Below are 14,265 nucleotides of genomic sequence, written 5' to 3'. Positions count from 1 at the left end.
ATACATGGCCATTTATGATTTATTTCTAAGGGGAAGCACCCATATAACTACAATTACAACTGCAAACCTAACACCAAGTCCCAGTCCAATAAAAAAGAACAACATAGTATCTGCAGATTTCTCTGCCGAATTATGAAGCGCGGAATTTGGTGTTGTCTCACTGCTGCACTGCTTTAACAGTGGAGGGCCACATAACCCAGTGTTACCCATAAATGAGCTATCATCGAATGTCGAGAAATGAGGTGATTCTGGTATCCTTCCCTCCAGCATGTTGTTAGACAAGTTTAGTGTTGTGAGGAAGTCAAGAGATGTTATCTCCTGGGGAATCTTTCCTGAAATACCATTTGATGAAAGGTCCAAAGACTCGAGCTGGTTCAAGCGGCCAAACTGAGATGGTATCGTCCCCGTGAAGGAGTTGCGCGACATGTTGAGTGTTTGCAGCAAAAGAAGTTCTCCAATAACTCCAGGGATCCTTCCGTGGATTTTGTTGTTTGAGACATCGATGAATACAAGGGTTCTTAGTATTTTCGTAAAGGAGACGTCCATCCCTTTGTATGTGAGCACGGTGTAAACTTGGTATACTTGGCCTTGATAGGTGTTATACTTCATGACCGGCGTCTCATTCACAGATTTAACCATCATGGAGCTCAAACTAATAAACCATTCTTCTGTCAGTGTCCCTGATAAGTTATTGGATGCTAGATCCAAGATCGGCAGCCTTGGAAACTCACATGTGTTTTTCTCATCAGGAATAGCAGGTGATACTTGTCCAAAAAACTTGTTAGATTTTAGGACAAAAACCTGAAGTCTCGAAAGTTCAGCCATCCAACATGGAAAAGAGTCACTAATTTGATTGTTTCCGATATCAAGGACCTCCAAGTATTTGCAAGAAGCTAGAGATCTGGGCAACTGCCCTTCAATCTGGTTGCTGCTGAAATCTAGTGCTTCAAGCATGCAACTTTCATGAATATTATGGGGCAACTCCCCATAAAGTTGGTTTCCTTTCAGATTAAGAACTCTCAGTTCATTAGCATCCTCCATTAGACATGGAGGAATTGAACCATTGAGGTTATTGTAAGACAGGTCAAGAATTTCTAGCACTGTGGTACAAAAAGATGGTGGAATATTCCCCGAGAGGTGGTTTCTTGATGCCTTGAAACAGGAAGTTTTCACAAGTTGGGAGGAAATATTAAGCGCGATGGATGAGAAATTGTTGTTTGAATAATCAAGCACGTCCCCAGAGTGTTGGGGTAACGGTATTGGCCCCTCGAACATGTTAAAACTGAGATCCAAACACACTATATAGAAAGGAAGGAAGGAGTCATGCCCAACACTATGTTGGTTTCTGATTCGTAGATCAAAACACCGATCTACCCGTATGTAGGTACGTGCAAGCTAGCTACCTTTGTAAGCTAACAAACAGGCATGTGGATGGATTTCCACTGTACGCGCAGCCTCCCCGTATGTATTCGGCGACGGTCGACGGAACTCGCGAACTAAACCGATGGATAGACTTTTCGTTGATTGCCGCAGGGGCGTGTTGCTCCTGAGCTTTTTTATTGCTTTGCTCGTTTCTGATCTGATACAAAGTTTACACGGGGGTGCAAGTATATATATACTACTCAGCTGGACATAACCCAAACCGAGTAGGAATAGATATCCTAGATGGATACCCACACACACACGGACACGGGATTAACTCACATTCACCCCCTAATCACGATGTCCTTAATTCTGACCTGGGTCCCAAACGCGACTGCTGCTTCTCATAACTGTCATCATCGGCATTGCCTTTGCCGTCCCTCGCAGCATTTTATGGACCGTCTTTACTGTCGTCGGCTCGTCCGTAGCTTGATGACAACACTCATTTTTGGTCGTGTCTTCAATCTTCACCTCTTCTTTGGTGCTTTGCAGACTGTCCTTCGGATCATCAAGGGCACATCTTTTGAACCTGAGCGTGACCATACTTTGGTCTAACTTTGAATTTCAAGCTCTTGGCGCTTGCATCAGACCGTAAAGTGCCTTCTTGAGCTTGTCAACTTTCGCTTGTTCGTCTTTCTTCTCGTAGCCGAGGGATTGTTCCACGTACACTTCCTTTGTGAGATCACCGTTGAGGAAAGCGGATTTAACATCCATATGATGAACCTTCCAATCCTCTTGTGCTGCCAAAGCTAGGAGCACTCTCACTGTCTCGAGTCGAGCGACTGGTGCAAACACCGCATCATAGTCAACTCCTTGACGTTGTACGTAGCCCTTTGCAACGAGTCTTGCTTTGTACTTCACAATGACACCCTGTGTGTCCTTTTTTAACTTGTAAACCCACATCAAACCTATCGCCTTTTGGTTTGGAGGATGGGTTACCAAAGTCCACGTGCCATTGCTCTCAATCGCCTTCATCTCCTCATCCGGCGTGCGTCCAGCTAGCACTTTTGCTCGCCTCTACGAAGTTTGCCGGCTCCTCAACTCCGAACAGACATAGTCCAGAGTACTCGAGCGTAACTGGCTTTGTGTACTTATAGACTTTCTTGAGGGTCTTGTAGCGACGAGGCCCTGAGGAGTCCGTTGTGGCTTGCGAAGGAGGCGACACAAATTGTGTCGGTGTTGATGCACTTGAGGAAGACGGCTGAGACCCTGGTGTGTCATCGACATCCGTGTCGTCGGCGTAGTCGTCGTGACCGTGACCATCATCTTGATTGTCGTCGTCACTATGCGCCTCGTTGTCGATGTTGTCGTCGAGATCTCCGCCTGTGTCGTGCGCGGCGTTGTCGCTATCTCCTTGCGACCTATGCGCGTCGTCGTCGGTGTCGGCACCATGATGATCACTACCATTGTGGTCACCTTGGTTGGGCGTCTTGCCAACCACCTGGACATCCTCCCCCGCATCATCGTCAGTTGGAAATTCAACTGCAAATATGTTACTGTTTGGAGCATCGTCGGCTGCGGCGCTCCAATTCCACGCTTGGTTTTCTTCAAACACGACGTCGCGTGAAATCCGTAGACGCTTGGTTTGTGGATCATAGAAGCGGTATGCCTTGGTGCCGGAACTCCTTTCGTATCCGATGAACACCATCTTGGTGCTACGATCGGCAAGCTTTGAGAGATGTGGCTTCGTCGTCTTCACATGTGCCACGCACCCGAACGTCCATAGATGAGACACATTCGGCTTACATCCGTAAATTGCTTCATACGGAGTGTTGCCGATCACTGCCTTTGTTGGAGCCCGATTGAGAAGATAGACCGCCGTCGAGACAGCTTCTCCCCAAAAATTCCCGGCAGGTTCTTGCTCTTGAGTAAACTCCTTGCCATGTCAACGACGGTTCGATTGCGCCTTTCAACGACCCCGTTCTGCTGCGGCGTGTAAGGTGCCGTGAGGAACCTCTTTATGCCAATCTTCTCGCAGTAGTCGTTGAACTCATTCGACGTAAACTCTCCGTCGCGATCTGTTCGTAGAGCGCGAACCTTCAGCTTGTGTTCCATCTCCGTTGCAGCCTTCAGCTTCTTGAACGCTTCAAATGCCTCATCTTTAGACCGTAGGAGAACGACCCACATATATCTCGAGTAGTCATCTACCACAAGGAAGAAGTACTTCTTTCCTCCGTGAGTTGCCGGGGTGATAGGGCCACATAGATCACCATGGAGCAGCTCGAGTGCATCACTTGCACGATAGGTAGACTGAGCAGTGAACGGCCTGCGGTGCTGTTTTCCAACCAAGCACCCGTCACATACTCGATCAACATGGTCGATAACTGGCATCCCGGATACCATCTCCATCTTTGACATCGTCTTCAAGGCGTAGAAGTTAACATGTCCAAATCTAGCATGCCATAACCACGAATCATCATCACTCTTGGCGAGCCAACACTCCGGTTGAGATTGATCAAGGTTGAGGATATAGAGCCCGTTCCGTGTGCGACTAACACGAGTTAGCACGTTCCGGAGGTTGTCGAAGATCGTCATCACTCCGTTCTCGATATCCACCTTGCATCCATTCTCGTGAAGCTCCCGATAGAGATGATGTTGTTGCGAAGCCGAGGGATGTAGTACACTCCGGTGAGTATGCGATGTTCGCCTGTGAGACCCTCGAAGAGGACAAATCCTTGCCCACAAATCTCCACATTTGAACCATCACCAAACTTGACCGAGCCTTCAACATCATATTCCAGCTCGAGAAATTTCTCCTTGCATCCCGTCATGTGGTTACTCGCACCCGTGTCGAGATACCACAACATGTTGTGATCCCCGGATAACTCAGGTGTCACATTCTTCTCATGAAGTAGCACCTTCCGGCTTGGTTTCACAACCACTGTTTCAGCGAGATCACAAACTTCGGCCATCAGAAGACCTGGACCTTCGTCTTCCTCCTTTGCCAAATTTGCCTTGATCTCCCGCTTGTCAGGCTCTGGACAATTCTTTGCAAAGTGACCCATCTCGTTGCAGTTATAGCACTTGACCTCGGACATATCCAAGTTCCGTTGCTTCCGCCCTTTAGATCGGTCTGCCTTACCACGACCTTGTGGTTTGCCTTTTCCTTTGCCTTCTCCAGTTTGTCCGCCGCGCGTTGCGTTGCTTGAGCCTTCGTTGCCATCACGCCTTCCTTTGCTACTTGGGGACTCCCAATCTGCACGCGAGTACATGAGTTGGTCACTACCTCCTCCGTTGCCTTTTTGACAGCCACAAGCATTCTCTTCCCACGTCCGCAGGCGTCCGATCGCCTCCGTTATGGTCATGTCGTCGATGTCGTAAAGCTGCTCGAGCGTGCCGATGATGTACGTGAATTTGTCAGTCACTGAACTGAAAAACTTCTCCACGATCTCGGTCACATCGAGCTTTGCACCAAGCGCGCGGATCTCTCCCACCAAAGTAGTAAGACGCATGGCATAGTCATTCACCGATTCAGTTTCCTCCATCTGCAACTTGTGAAATTGGCGCTTCAGCACTTGTGCCCGTGCCTTGGTGACGCGATCTTCTCCGATCCTCATCTCCTTGAGTGCGTTCCACGCCTCTCTTGCCATCTCGAACTCCGTCAATGTCATCAGCACGGAATCCGGCATAGACTGGGCTATGGCGGCCATGGCACCTTCGTCGCGCTTCTCGTCAACGTCGTCGTCCGTGATGGCCTCCCACACTCGAAGAGATCGGAGAATAATCTTCATCTTCACCGCCCACACGTCGTAGTTGGCGTCGGTGAGCATCGGGTACTGGATGGGGATGTTGCGATGCGCCTGGACGTTGGCGCCGCTCGTTCCTCCACCACTCGTTGCTGACTTGCCGCCCTTCTTCACCTTGTCGCCGTTTTTTTTCGCCTTCGGACCGCCTTTGCCGGACTTGACCGACTCAGCGTCGTTGTCCGTCATCGTAGATCGTAGATCGTCGAGGCTCTAGATACCAATTGTTGGTTTCTGCTTCGTAGATCAAAACACCGAGCTACCCGTATGTAGGTACCTGCAAGCTAGCTACCTTTGTAAGCTAACAAACAGGCATGTGGATGGATTTATGAGGAAGCGTAGAACCCTTTGTCTCGGGCCGCATTGTATTTATAGGATAGATATCTCGACATACAAGTTGATCCTCTAGGAGGTTACAAGAGATAAGAGAGAGAGAGGTAAAGAGATAAGAGGAAACCTAGTTTAAACTAGTTTCCTATACCTATACAATTTATCTAACACTCCCCCTCAATCTAAACTTCTACTTGCTAAGATTAAGATTGTACTTGAAGTCATCTAACCTTCTCATTGTGAGAGGCTTTGTGAATCCATCAGCAAGTTGATCACCTGTTGGGATGAACCTTATATCAAGTAACTTCCTAGTTACTCTTTCTCTGACAAAGTGAAAATCAACTTCAATATGTTTTGTTCTTGCATGGAAAACAGGATTTGCTGAAAGATAGGTTGCACCAAGATTGTCACACCATAATCTAGCAGCTTGTGGAACCTTTACTCCAAGATCATGTAATAGAGTTTGAATCCACGTTACTTCAGCTGTTGCATTAGCCAAAGCTTTATACTCAGCCTCAGTGCTTGATCTTGAGATTGTTGCCTATTTTCTTGCACTCCATGACACAAGATTTGTTCCCAGAAAAATAGCAAAACCACCAGTTGATCTTCTATCATCTGCACATCCTGCCCAATCTGCATCAGAGTATGCTGACACAAGCATAGATGAAGACTTAACAATCCGAAGACCTAAACCTTCTGTAAACTTGAGATACCTCAAAATTCTCTTTACTTTTGTCCAATGCGAAGTAGTAGGAGCATGCAAATATTGGCATACCTTGTTAACAGAGTATGAAATGTCAGGACGTGTGAGAGTCAAGTATTGTAATGCACCTACAATGCTTCTATATTTGTTGCATCATTCGGCCCAAATGCCTCTCCACTTTCAACAGTAAGTTTTTACGAAGTAGAGATAGGTGTACTGACTGGCTTACACTTTTCCATACCTACCCTGCTGAGAATATCAGTTGTATATTTCCCTTGTGTAAGAATTATACCATCATTTACCTTCTTGACCTCAATTCCAAGAAAATAATGTAGATCCCCTAGATCCTTAAGAGCAAATTCCAGTTTTAGACCCTTCAGCAGGCAAGTTGTGGCATATGGACTTGAACTGGCAACAATTATGTCATCAACATAAACAAGGACAAATATAGTAACATTGTTCTTATTATAAAAGAATAAGGAAGTATCTGCCTTTGATGATGAAAATCCAAGCTTTTGCAACTGTGTGCTTAGCCTTGAGTACCAGGCTCTTGGGGCCTATTTTAATCCATACAAAGCTTTATCCAACTTACAGATATACTGTGGTGTGTTTTTGTTTTCATAACCTGGTGGTTGCCGCATGAACACTTCTTCCTCAAGAACACCATGAAGAAACGCGTTCTGAACGTCTAGCTGTCGTAGGCTCCAACCTCTGGAAATAGCAATGGACAACACAAGTCGAATAGTAGTAGATTTAATAACAGGACTAAAGGTATCCTCATAGTCTATACCAAATCTCTGTTTAAAACCTTTTGCCACTAGTCTGGCCTTGTATCTGTCAATACTACCATCAGCTCTCTTCTTAATTTTATATACCCATTTGCAGTCAATCACATTTGCATCCTTCTTTGGTGGAACTAATCTCGAAGTTTTATTTTGAATGAGTGCATCATATTCAACATCCATAGCCTTTTTCCAATCCTTATGTGCAAGAGCATCATGCAAATCCGTTGGTTCACCAGTATTTGCAAGGAAAGCATGTCTACGTTTATCATACCTGACCGTGCCATCCGTGTATTTCTTTTCTTGAACAATACCGGACTGGGATCGTGTGTGACGAGGCGGAATCGGTGTTGCAGCAGTTCTGGCCACAGAAGATCCCAACCCTGTAGCAGCATCGGTGCTGGCACGCACAGGGGATCCGACCGCGCCGTCACCCGAGGCAGTTGGCGTGGCGGTTAGCGCGTTGTCCCCCTCGCCAGCAGCATCGGAGCATGCAGCGCGGGAGGAGGCGCCGCCACCTGGCGGGCTGTCGGCCTCCGAGGCGGTGGGCGCGGGAGGATCAGCGCGATCCTCCTGGGATCGCGTGTCCGTTAGGTTTTCGTGTGCAGCAGGGGGGGCGGCAGGGAGATCCGCCTGGGATTGCGCGCCGAGGCCAGTGTCAGGGAAATCGTCCTGGGATCGCGCGCCAGATCCGTTTTTGGCTGGTTCTTTGCACATAAAATGATGTCCTGTAGCTGCACAATTAACACCAAGATCAATCTGTTCCATGGAATTTTGCACATGATCATCATTAGTTAATTCGCCCCCGTGACCAGAAGGTGTCAAAGGATCAGAAAGGAGTGATATTTCATCATGCAAAAGTGCTCCCGCATGGGGATGAAGTTTGGAGAAAGGAAATAATGTTTCATCAAAAATGACATTCCTAGAAATATAGATTCTACCAGAGGATATTTCTAGACATTTGTACCCTTTATGAAGATCGCTATAGCCAAGAAAGGCACATTGGGTGGACCTAAACTCAAGTTTATGGCGATTGTAGGGACGCAAATTTGGGTAGCAAGCACACCCATAAAAATTTAGAGAGGTATAGTCAGGTTTTTGATGACACAAGCGTTCTAAAGGAGTGATGTTGCCAATGACACGACTCGGTAACCGATTGATAAGATATGTAGCTGTGATAAAAGCCTCATCCCAATATTTGAGGGGCATTGAAGCATGAGCTAAGAGAGACAACCCTACTTCTACAATGTGACGATGTTTGCGTTCTGGTGAGCCATTTTGTTGATGAGCATGAGGGCAAGAGACATGATGAATGATGCCAATGCTACGAAAGAAAGAGTTGAGTTTCTCATACTCCCCTCTCCACTCACTTTGGACTGCAAGGATTTTTCGATCAAACTGTCTTTCAACAAGTTTTTGGAATTCTTGAAAGACAGAAAAAACTTCAGATTTGAACTTAAGCAAATATATCCATGTAAATTTGTTGTAATCATCAATAAAACTGACATAGTATTTCATTCTACCAAAGGAATCTCTTGCATGACCCCATACATCACTAAAAATGAGCTCTAAAGGAGCATGAGACACACTATTTGACACAGGATAAGGAAGTTGATGGCTTTTTGCACATTGGCAAGCCTCACAAACTGACTCACTTGCGGAACTATTTGACAATGATAAATTGCCTTTATTGACTACTTGCTTGACTATATTTGAAGAGGGATGTCCTAGTCTTTGGTGCCATTTGGCTAAGGAGGGCTTGATGCCAGAATAGACTCGGCGATGACTTTTGCGATCAAAGACTCTAGATGTGATGGGGTATAATCCTCCGACGCATCTACCGCGATGGATGAGCTCCCTCGTTGCCCGATCCTTAATGAAAAAATAGGTAGGGTGAGTTTCAAAGAAAACATTGTTGTCGGAGGTTAAACGAGACATGGAAGCAAGGTTTTTATCGGCTTGTGGAACATGGAGGACATCTTTAAGGACAAGATCACGTTTAAAACTAGGGGAATTAATTGACGATTGACCAATGTGAAGAATGTCCATACCTCCACCGCTCGCGGTGTGAATTTGATCACTATCGTGGTACCTCTCTCTGAGGGCAAGCTTCTCTAGCTCGTTGGTGACATGATCTGTGGCGCCAGAATCAGCATACCAGACCGTGTCACCATCAGGTCCATCCGTGCTCCCGCGTAGCTGCAGCAGCCTGTCGTGCATCAGGCACGTAGTCTTCATCGTACCGGTGCCAACAGTCAATGACTTCGTGGCCCGGTTTCTTGCACAGCTGACAGCGCGGCCGGCGGTTGTTGTTGTTGTAGCCACCGCCATTGTAGCCGTTGTTGTTGTAGTTGCCGCGGTCGGTGTTGCCGCGATCACCACCACCAGGGCGTCCCTGGCCCTGGTTGCTGCTGCGTCCTCCATTGCCACGACCGCGCCCCGGTTGGCCACGCCCGCGGCCACGTCCACGAGACGCGGCGTTGACAGAAGATTGGCGTAGGTTACTGCCTTGAAGCATGCTGAGATGGGTGTCAAAGCTGAGAAGCTGGCTGTACAGCTCCTGGACAGTGACCGGTTCGATCCTTGCAGCCAACGCCGAGATCACAGGGTTGTAGTCGATGTCGAGACCCGCGATGACGTGAGAGATGATCTCGGTGTCTCCGAGAGGAGCACCAGCGCATGCAACTTCATTTGTGAGAGTTTTAATCTTGCCAAGATACTCGGCCATGGTTAGATTACCTTTTTGCAGGTTTGTGAGCGCCATCCTCGTGTTGATCTTCTGGGCTTGCGTTTGTGCGGGGAACATCACATGGATGGCGGCCCACACTTCGGCCGGCGTCTGGAGCATGGCAACTTGGGCGAGGACCTCTCGAGAGAGAGATCCCATAAGGTATCCTTGTACCTCTTGTTGTTGCGCATACCAGATTGGTCTGGCATGATTAGCAATCTGCTCGTCCTTCCCATTGCTGGTGATGGTGATGGTGGCAGGAGGCGCCGGCATTGCGGCGTCGAGGAAGTGCTCCATCTGTGCGCCCTTGATCTGGGGTAGCATGACGGCCTTCCAGAGGAGGAAGTTTGTCCTCGTAAGCTTCTCTGTTGGAGGTGGGCCGAGGGAGATCGAGCTGCTGGACATGGAGGATGGAGCAAAGGTGGATGATGATGATGAGGCAGTGGATGGCGTGGTGATTGTCATGGTATAGCTCTCAACTCGATCTTGTTCCCCTCTCTCTCGCGATCAATAAATCGGTTTGTTCTCGGCAGCTAGACGCACGAGGAAGTGGCTCTGATGACCATATGAGGAAGCGTAGAACCCTTTGTCTCGGGCCGCATTGTATTTATAGGATAGATATCTTGACATACAAGTTGATCCTCTAGGAGGTCACAAGAGATAAGAGAGAGAGAGGTAAAGAGATAAGAGGAAACCTAGTTTAAACTAGTTTCCTATACCTATACAATTTATCTAACAGGATTTCCACTGTACGCGCAGCCTCCCCGTACGTATTCGGCGACGGTCGACGGAACTCGCGAACTAAACCGATGGATAGACTTTTCGTTGATTGCCGCAGGGGCGTGTTGCTCCTGAGCTTTTTTATTGCTTTGCTCGTTTCTGATCTGATACAAAGTTTACACGGGGGTGCAAGTATATATATACTACTCAGCTGGACATAACCCAAACCGAGTAGGAATAGATATCCTAGATGGATACCCACACACACACGGACACGGGATTAACTCACACACTAGTGAACTCATTGTGTGATAAGTTTAGAAAGAAAAGGTCAGAGTCTGTCCATTTCTCCCATGCCCACTGGGGTATGGATCCACGGATTTGGTTATTTGAAAGATCAAGTCGATTTATGTTACTTGAATGTCTCAGGATGTTAGGAAATTTTTCTACGTTACATGATGCCAAACTTAGATGCCAAAGGTCGGGGAAGGATACCTTTGAGGAATTATGTTCTCCTTCTATTACATTTAATTTATTGTTTGAGAGATTCAAATCAAATAGTTTTTGTAGCTCCCATAATGAGTTCAGTTGCGTTGTGCCGAAAAGATTATTTGAGTGAAGCTGGAGGGTATCTAATTGAGTTAAGTTCAAGATACCTGAAGGTATTTTCCCTGAAAAATTACACTTATATAGTGCCAGTTTCCTTAATTTGTTCAAATCAGCTATGGAAGAAGGTATTGGTTCATTGAAACCACAATGAGAAACTTCTAGAACCTCTAGGGATGTTAGGTTTGTGATCCATGATGATATCGATCCTACTAGTCCCAACCCAGAGACCTGCAAAGAATTCAAGGATCTGAGCCTACCGATTGATGAGGGTAGCTCTTTAGCAAAACCAAGTGCATTAAGGCCTAGTTTCTTCAAATGTTTGAGATTACTGATTGAACTTGGTATTGTACCAGAGAAATTGGTTTTGCCGACAAACAAGTTCTCCAGGCTACTGTCTGTTGAGAAGTTCGGCAGATTGCCTGATATATTATGATTACGGTGAAGATCTATAGTCACTAGTTTATCATGTTGAAAGATCACGGAAGGGACCCATACTTCAAGAAAATTATAGCTAAGCCGGAGAACACTCAAGGAGGAGAAGTTGGCAAAGAACTCTGGGACTGAACCGGTTAAATGATTGTACTGTAGATCGACCACAGAGAGTGATTGCAAACTAGCGAGGGATCCACAGATGGGACTAGAGAGCGAGCAAAAAGGCAAGCTAAGAACACGGAGATTTGGAGTGTACTTGGCTAGAGCATTGCACCACTTGTCTCCTTGATCAGACATGTCCAGCCAACTAAGACGGAGCTCCTCCAAACTTGTAAGGTTTGCAACTAAGGCTGTGAAGTTAGACAACATGAGCTGCCCATCGTACGTGAAATCACCACTAAATGCAAAACCAGTGTCAAACAGCTCAATAATTTCATATTGGAAGGAAAGATCGAGAGAAACCAAAGACATGAGACGGCCGATGCCATAGGCAGGCACTTGGCCTGAAAAGTTGCAAGTGGAAAGGTTAAGATGGGTGAGCATTGTGAGCTGCTCAAACCCGGTGGATGGGATTTCAGAAAGACTGAAGTCATTTCCACCCAGGTTGAGATACCTGAGGGAGGTCAGCTCGAAGATCACATGATCGAGGTGGTCACTCTGCAAGCCGCAATCACCCAAATCAAGTGAAGTGACACGGCCGCTGGTGGCACCGCATCGGATGCCCTCCCAGCTGCAGCAGTCCGTTCCGGCCTTCCACGACTGGAAGGCTGCGACAGACTCGTCGGTGGTGGTGAAGGAACGTTTCAGCCGGAGCAGCGCCGATGCTTGGTCCGGCAAGCATCGAGCATGTGTTATGGCGGTGTGATTGATGAACGTACCAGCAGCCCAAGGCGGGTGGGAGCTTACTGCCAGGAGCTGGATTTGTAGGAGGAGCAACAGCAGTACTAGTGGCAAGGGATGCATCATCATGCAGGACTTAGTATGTGGTAGCATTGTTTGGTTTGGAATGGCTCAAGAGTGAGCTGTGATCGATGGATTGATTTGTACGCTGCCTTGCACCCCTTTATATACACAGTGTCAATGGCAGACAAGGCATATGCAGTGCCGTGCATCTCTATCATGGGCCATGCGTCTCGTCCAGTAGCAGGATTTCTGTTTACTGGTCGTCGCACGTGATTTCTCAAGAAAAAGAAAAGAATAGCCGCTGGATGTACAAAGCCAATTACCGGATCAGCATTCTCCGGTCAGTCAACCTTCTCCAGGTCCGGCAAAATCAAAAATAAACTTCTCACCTGTACCACACAATACTTCTCATTCTAGCACAACCATACACTATCAATTATGGCTGCATGTATCAATTGATGCAGAGGTTGAGATCATATTCCTCCTTTTTCCAAACCAAAAAAGGACCACACACTACAAAAATCCAAATTAAACATACCAGCCCCATCACGTCAATCAGGAATTTACCGCACCACAAGAAGCTACGTGTGCTCAAGTAGTTGGCCGGCCCACCTATTATTTTGGTTTTCTCTTTAAAATTCGAAAACAAGAAATATATAGTTATTACCATGTTTAATTAAACTCATGTGTAAAAGAATGTACTCCTAACATTATGAAAGAAGACAAACAATTCATTAATTCTTCAAACTCATGCGTTTACTTTCTACAATTTGTTACACCGTCCATGGGAAATGTCCGTCTATCTAAAAAAAAAAAAAAAATCAACACGACACATCAAATTGTCAACATGTCACAAAAATGGATGAATATGTAGGAGCAATTTGCGATATATGTTACAACATCCATTATAAATGTTTGTATATTTCAGAAAACCTGTTCGCCTAAGTCATTTGTCATTTGATATTGCAAAGACAACATGGCGGTCTCCGCACCGACAGTAAGAAACTATTATAGGAACAAACCGTATCAATTGGTCATAGTTACGTACAAATAAAAGAAAGAGCATAAACATAATGTAAAAAACAACAAAAAAGAAATGTTAGAAAAAGAAAAGTGTGTACAAAAAGAAAGAGGAAAATGAAAAGAGAGCGGAATCAGAAATAGAAGACACAAAAAGAAAAGTCATCGGTGGGGTTTGCTCTACAACATGCACCTACTATTACTCCATTACTCCCGATTTTTGTTTCGGAAATTCAAAAGGATGAACACACTTTTAAGTTGTGCTCAATAGAAGGGGTAGAAACATAGAAAAAATATCCCATTTCTTCACGCCTACTCTTGTGGTCAAAACTAATGGTCCTGCCCTCTAAACATCTTTAGTTACTTCTCGGAGATCAAGCAATATCACTCTAATTACATTTGGATGGTGTACAGTTGGGGGATATTAATTTGTTTGTTTTCGGGGAAACAAGGTCGATGTCTTGCCTCTCAGCTTATAAAGGCGGCTGGGCGGAGAGACGTGGGCCGAGCCCACGTCCGAGTCGGTAACAGCCCACAATCCGACGTCTCGGATCATGCCGTGTCCGTTGCGTATTCTCCGTTCCTGACCGACAAAAATAAGCGCGTAGGTATGAGCTCGGCTCATTCCCGCAACCCGCGTCGCGTCGCGTCGTGACGAGGCGGGCGGCGGAGGAGGAGTGCGCGAGGGCACCTTCTCTTCTCACTCTCCAATAGCATGTGGAAGAGAGACACTTATAAAGGGGTCCAACTTCTCCTCCACTAGCGGGATGGGACTAAACTTTCCGCCACCTTGTCATGCCACCACCTACATGGGCCCTTGGAGATTTTTCTGAAATTCTCTTATGGGCCTAAGGCCCATCACTAATTTCAACA

General features: G+C 46.5%; 1 protein-coding gene across 1 annotated transcript; it reads right to left on the bottom strand.

Moving 5' to 3' along the window:
- Positions 1–12: 12 nt before the first annotated feature.
- Positions 13–12,901, bottom strand: LOC123407993 (receptor like protein 22-like). Its single transcript, XM_045101233.1, has 3 exons — positions 11,085–12,901; positions 10,718–10,895; positions 13–1,333 (listed from the first exon to the last, which is right to left on the bottom strand). Exons 1-3 carry the CDS (start codon positions 12,460–12,462, stop codon positions 13–15), a joined length of 2,877 nt encoding a protein of 958 aa, XP_044957168.1. The 5' UTR covers positions 12,463–12,901.
- Between the last annotated feature and the right edge of the window lie 1,364 nt (positions 12,902–14,265).

The sequence above is a fragment of the Hordeum vulgare genome, chromosome 7H, assembly GCF_904849725.1.
Source record: "Hordeum vulgare subsp. vulgare chromosome 7H, MorexV3_pseudomolecules_assembly, whole genome shotgun sequence".
In the NCBI taxonomy this organism is placed as follows: Eukaryota; Viridiplantae; Streptophyta; class Magnoliopsida; order Poales; family Poaceae; genus Hordeum; species Hordeum vulgare.
This window is presented reverse-complemented; position numbering and strand designations above follow the sequence as displayed.